General features: G+C 41.1%; 1 protein-coding gene across 1 annotated transcript; it reads left to right on the top strand.

Moving 5' to 3' along the window:
* Positions 1-2532: 2532 nt before the first annotated feature.
* Positions 2533-4427, top strand: LOC103521917 (the record flags this gene model as incomplete). The annotated part of the gene is made up of 3 exons (XM_008487022.1): positions 2533-2755; positions 3657-3797; positions 4159-4427. Coding segments are annotated over 3 exons (633 nt in total), but the record flags the coding sequence as incomplete, so codon positions are not given.
* Between the last annotated feature and the right edge of the window lie 680 nt (positions 4428-5107).

Here is a 5107-nt window from a genome sequence, read left to right on the forward strand (position 1 = left end):
CAAAGTCCAACGCGTTAACTACTGCACCAGTGAGGTTGGTTAGTGAGCTACTAGAACAGTGCTTCTCAAAGTTGTTTCTACCGCCACACACTTTTCAAGACTCCTATTTAGAGGGACATAGAACGGACAGGAGAGGAAGACTGACAAATTTTCTTCCTTAAAAAAAACAGCATATTCTTGTAAAGGTGTGTCCAAACATAGGCGATCATCGACGTAAATCTATGTTATCGAGGTAGTGTGGACGGTTCTGTCGACATCGATTGGCGGCCGGTCGACTATGTGTGAACAGGAGACAGCCTTAGAGAGTGCAGGACCATGGTTTGAGTAACTAACGTAACCTGGTAATTGGGGCTCTTGATAAATTCGATACTACTATGTGAAATACAAGCCAACTTCAATTAGCCATTCGATAGTGTGTTGGTGTGTGCATATGACTCCTGGTGATTATTCCCGAATATACACCCTAGAAGGAGTTTACCTGCGAAGTGAACCTTGATATTTTCTCTCAGTCTTAGTCCAATCTTGTACTGTTTAGCAACAAATATTTTTCCGTCTTTTAAAGCTTAAGCGAGTCTTAGTAGTGTAATCAAGATGTACCGAATTATGTGCTCAATTGAATTGAGTAGGGTAAGACTTGTAATATCGTATACTAACTTAACACGTTCAGCGCCAAGCCTCGAATTGAGATTTTTTCGAGGGACCACACATATTTTCTCCCTAGACTGAATGATGTGCACCACACGACACATATTATGATATAAGCTTTTACTAAGAATAGTAAAGGCTTATATCATAAATTCAGCTTAAGTCGATCAAACTTGACGGAGATTTTCGATTATTTTGTAAATCATAGATGATGTGCACCACACGACACATATTATGATATAAGCCTTTACTAAGAATAGTAAAGGCTTATATCATAAATTCAGCTTAAGTCGATCAAACTTGACGGAGATTTTCGATTATTTTGTAAATCATAAATGTCACTAGGTCGGGATTTCCGGAATTGTACGGCCGACCGTTGTTTAAGACGATAATTGTGAAATAGATCTCAAAGAGTTCGCCGTACTCATGAGTTTAGATTTTGGGTTATATGCTTACTATTTCAAGGGTTGAACCAACCTCAGTGGTGCAGTGGTTACCACGGTGGCGGGTGGACTTTGAATCTGGAGGTTGGTGGTTCGTGTCCAAATCAAGTGGCAAAATTGAGTGTAGTATATTAGCGGGGAACGACATTTGTGACAAGCATTTATGCTTAACACAATTTAAATTCCTTCCTTTATTTCAGGGTTGTGTGGTTAGTATTTATTCGTCTATTTTTAACTTTGAATCTGGAGGTTGGTGGTTCGTGTCCAAATCAAGTGACAAAATTTAGTGTAGTATATTAAGCGGGGAACGAAATTTGTGACAAGCATTTATGCTTAACACAATTTAAATTCCTTCCTTTATTTCAGGGTTGTGTGGTTAGTATTTATTCGTCTATTTTTACTTTCCTTATCCTATAGGAAGGAAAGTAATGTAATCGGGTCAAATTTTCGATGGTCAGTTTTTAGTGCCAAAACACGTTTTGAAGTCAATAGAGCCTAAATACAAAGTTTCAGCCATTGGTCCGTGTGTCTGTCTGTAAAAAAATATCTCGAGAACGGTAAGAGCTAGAAGAGCTTGGCATGCAGCTGTCAAATGTGACAAGGATGCGACACGAAACTTTGGTTAAGATTGGTGCAACGGTTGGCGACATTTTACCGCATTTTGGCGGTTTTCGGTGTAATTCAATAATATCTCGGGAACGGTATGAGCTAGAGACTTGAAATTTGGTATGTAGTCCCCGCTTTTTAGCGGTTTTTGGTGTATTTTAACAATATCTCGGGAACGGTATGAGCTAGAGACTTGAAATTTGGTATGTAGTTCACAAATGTGACAAGGATGTAACACAAAACTTTTGGTTAAGATAGGTGCTGCGGTTGGCGGTATTTTGACCGTTTTTTGGCGGTTTTCAGCTATACTGACTAAACGGTTGGTCCGTGTGTCTGTCTGTCCTTCTGTCTGTCTGTCTGTAAAAAAAAATATCTCGAGAACGGTAAGAGCTCGAGACTTGAAATTTGGCATGCAGCTGTCAAATGTGACAAGGATGCGACACGAAACTTTTGGTTAAGATAGGTGCTGCGGTTGGCGGTATTTTGACCGTTTTTTGGCGGTTTTCAGCTATACTGACTAAACGGTTAGAGACATTGTAAAAGTTTCCTTAGAACATAAAAATAAGCATCATTCAATAGGATAAGGAAGGTCGTGTGAAGTTCACACCAGATTTTTATTGATTCAATTCGTTCAAATATCAATTTCTGTTTTGTTTCCTCAGCTGAAAACGATGCAAGAACAAATGAAGCGTTTGCTCGAAGAGTCAAACAACTAAAAGTTTCTTTAGAACATAAAAATAAGCATCATTCAATAGGATAAGGAAAGTCGTGTGATGTTCACACCAGATTTTTATTGATTTAATTCGTTCAAATATCAATTTCTGTTTTGTTTCCTCAGCTGAAAACGATGCAAGAACAAATGAAGCGTTTGCTCGAAGAGTCAAACAAGAAGAAGAAAAAGAAAGATCGCTCTCCTCTCATGACACCTGAGCCCAAGCGGACTCAAAGCAAAGCTCGCGCTATCAATGACTATCTGGACTCGAGCTCTAACTCTGACGTGACGGTGTGTGGTACGCCTAGTCTAGCCCCGGAGCCGAGGAAAACGCTGCCCACGGCGGCCAGCAAGAAAATGGTAAGGAAAGCTGTGTACTCTTCTTCCTAGCATTTTAATTAAAAATAAAAGAATTCTACTTATCAAGAAACAATGAAATATAAATGAAACTTAAGAATGAACTAATAAAGAAGATGAAGAAAATTTAAGAAGAAAAATAATTAGGCATAAAAGAATTCCCTAAAAGTACTCTAGTACTTAAAGAGAATTATTCCAAAATAACATTTTACTGTTAATCTAATATATAAAAAATGAATGTGTGTGTGGGGGTGGGGGGGAAGCAACGCGACGGGTTCGCCCTAGTGTGATATAAAATGAACTTCCATATTATTATTATTACTATTTGTTGTGGTTGTAGCGGCTTCAGCTGTAGCCGAATGGTGATGGAAGAATAAAGAAAAAATGTCTTTTTATGTGTCATACACGGGGGTGATGGTCTTTAGCCATGTTTAATTGGCTCGTCCTGAACCGCAGTCAACCATCGTGAGGACTTGTGCTTATTCTCTGAAAGCGGCTGTCATACACGGGGGTGATGGTCTTTAGCCATGTTTAATTGGCTCGTCCTGAACCGCAGTCAACAATCGTGAGGACTTGTGCTTATTCTCTAAAAGCGGAGAGAACCCTTTGAAGAACTGCAAGCTAGCTAGGCTGGTTGGGCTTTTCCTATTTAAATAAGGTCGGTGTTTCTTGTCAGTCTGAAAGCGGAGAGAACCCTTTGAAGAACTGCAAGCTAGCTAGGCTGGTTGGGCTTTTCCTATTTAAATAAGGTCGGTGTTTCTTGTCAGTCTCTTAAATCTTTACTATTGGATGCCATTCACACTCAACCTTTGCCATTTCTTTAGCCAGGGAAATTTCCCTATCTGTCCTCTCTTGTCATCAAAAATTAAACCATGTTTTTTCCATTCCTTCAGGTCTCCCTCTACCTTCTCACAATAACAAGGGACCTAGTAGTCTCAACGTGGGTCTGGCTCCTAGTTTACACCATGCGTTAGCTAATGATCTACCCAGCGTCACGTCTGCTTCGTTACCAGGACATACATTACCTCCGCCTGGTAAGTTAGCAATCAATTTAGTCCTGGTAAGTTAGCAATCAGTTTACTCAGCAAATGTGAGTTAACTCCATTGAGAGATTTTCCGAAGAAGAAGAAAAAGAAATCTTTGTCCATATGCCATGGGGAAAAAAACTATCGTAATCATAAATTACATTTTCAAGTGTTGAGGAATGTCATTTGTAACAGTAGGTTTCATTGCGAAGGTCCGGGTTCAATTCCCGATAGAAACATAGTTCTTGTTTCGGCTCTCCGAAGCTACAGGTAATGAATTATACCGTTTTTATTTCGTAGCAATGAAACAATTGCTACATTATACGCATGTGATCTGTTTTACAATTAAATACATGGTGTTTGTTTCCAGGTACGACAGTGGGACCTACGGGCCCTCTATTCAATTCGGTCCCCATGGACACTGGCAACAGTGTTGTCAAACTTCCCCCTGGCCCCCATCTCGGCAACACTGTAGACCCACAGGCCCATCGTCCCATGCTTGCGATGAGCGGTATGGGTCCCGGCCTGGGGTCGGAATTAGCGCCCGGATTTGAGGCCCTGGGTCACGGGCCTGAATCTCACCACATGCCCCCCTCGGCCACCTCTATGTTACCAAGTCACCCCCCTGATGGTAAGTAAACATTCGACTTCATCGTCCCATGCTTGCGATGAGCGGTATGGGTCCCGGCCTGGGGTCGGAATTAGCGCCCGGATTTGAGGCCCTTGGTCACGGGCCTGAATCTCACCACATGCCCCCCTCGGCCACCTCTATGTTACCAAGTCACCCCCCTGATGGTAAGTAAACATTCGACTAAAGCCGTATTTTATTATGTAAAACAAGGGATTTTAATTGCGTTGAGCATAAATGCTTGTCACAAATGTCGTTCCCTGCTTAATGCACTACGCTAAATTTTATGACTTGGACTCGAACCACCAACCTCCAGATCCGAAGTCCACCGTGCTAACCACGGCACCACTGAGGTTGGTTTTATTGTGTATTGTGACCTTTTTTAGATTCAACATTCTACATGGCTGAACCATAGAGATTCCGCTTTGGACGTCCAGACTTGCTGCCATAGGACACTTACGTATTTTCTATGGTTATCTGAAGGAGGGCCTGAGTTAAACTTTGCTTTTTTTATGAAAAATTTCCAATAATTAAAAAGTCCGTCTTTCATGTTAAGGGAGATGTTTTAAGACATGGGTTTCTCTGGGTAATCACAATGGAATATAATATGCTGTGGCAGCCAGGGTGTATTCATTTCTTTTCTGTTGTTGTCCTCCGATTCCCAGGTCTGGTGAACAATATCCATCATCTG

The sequence above is a fragment of the Diaphorina citri genome, unplaced genomic scaffold (genome assembly GCF_000475195.1).
Source record: "Diaphorina citri unplaced genomic scaffold, Diaci psyllid genome assembly version 1.1 scaffold6270, whole genome shotgun sequence".
Lineage (NCBI taxonomy): Eukaryota > Metazoa > Arthropoda > Insecta > Hemiptera > Psyllidae > Diaphorina > Diaphorina citri.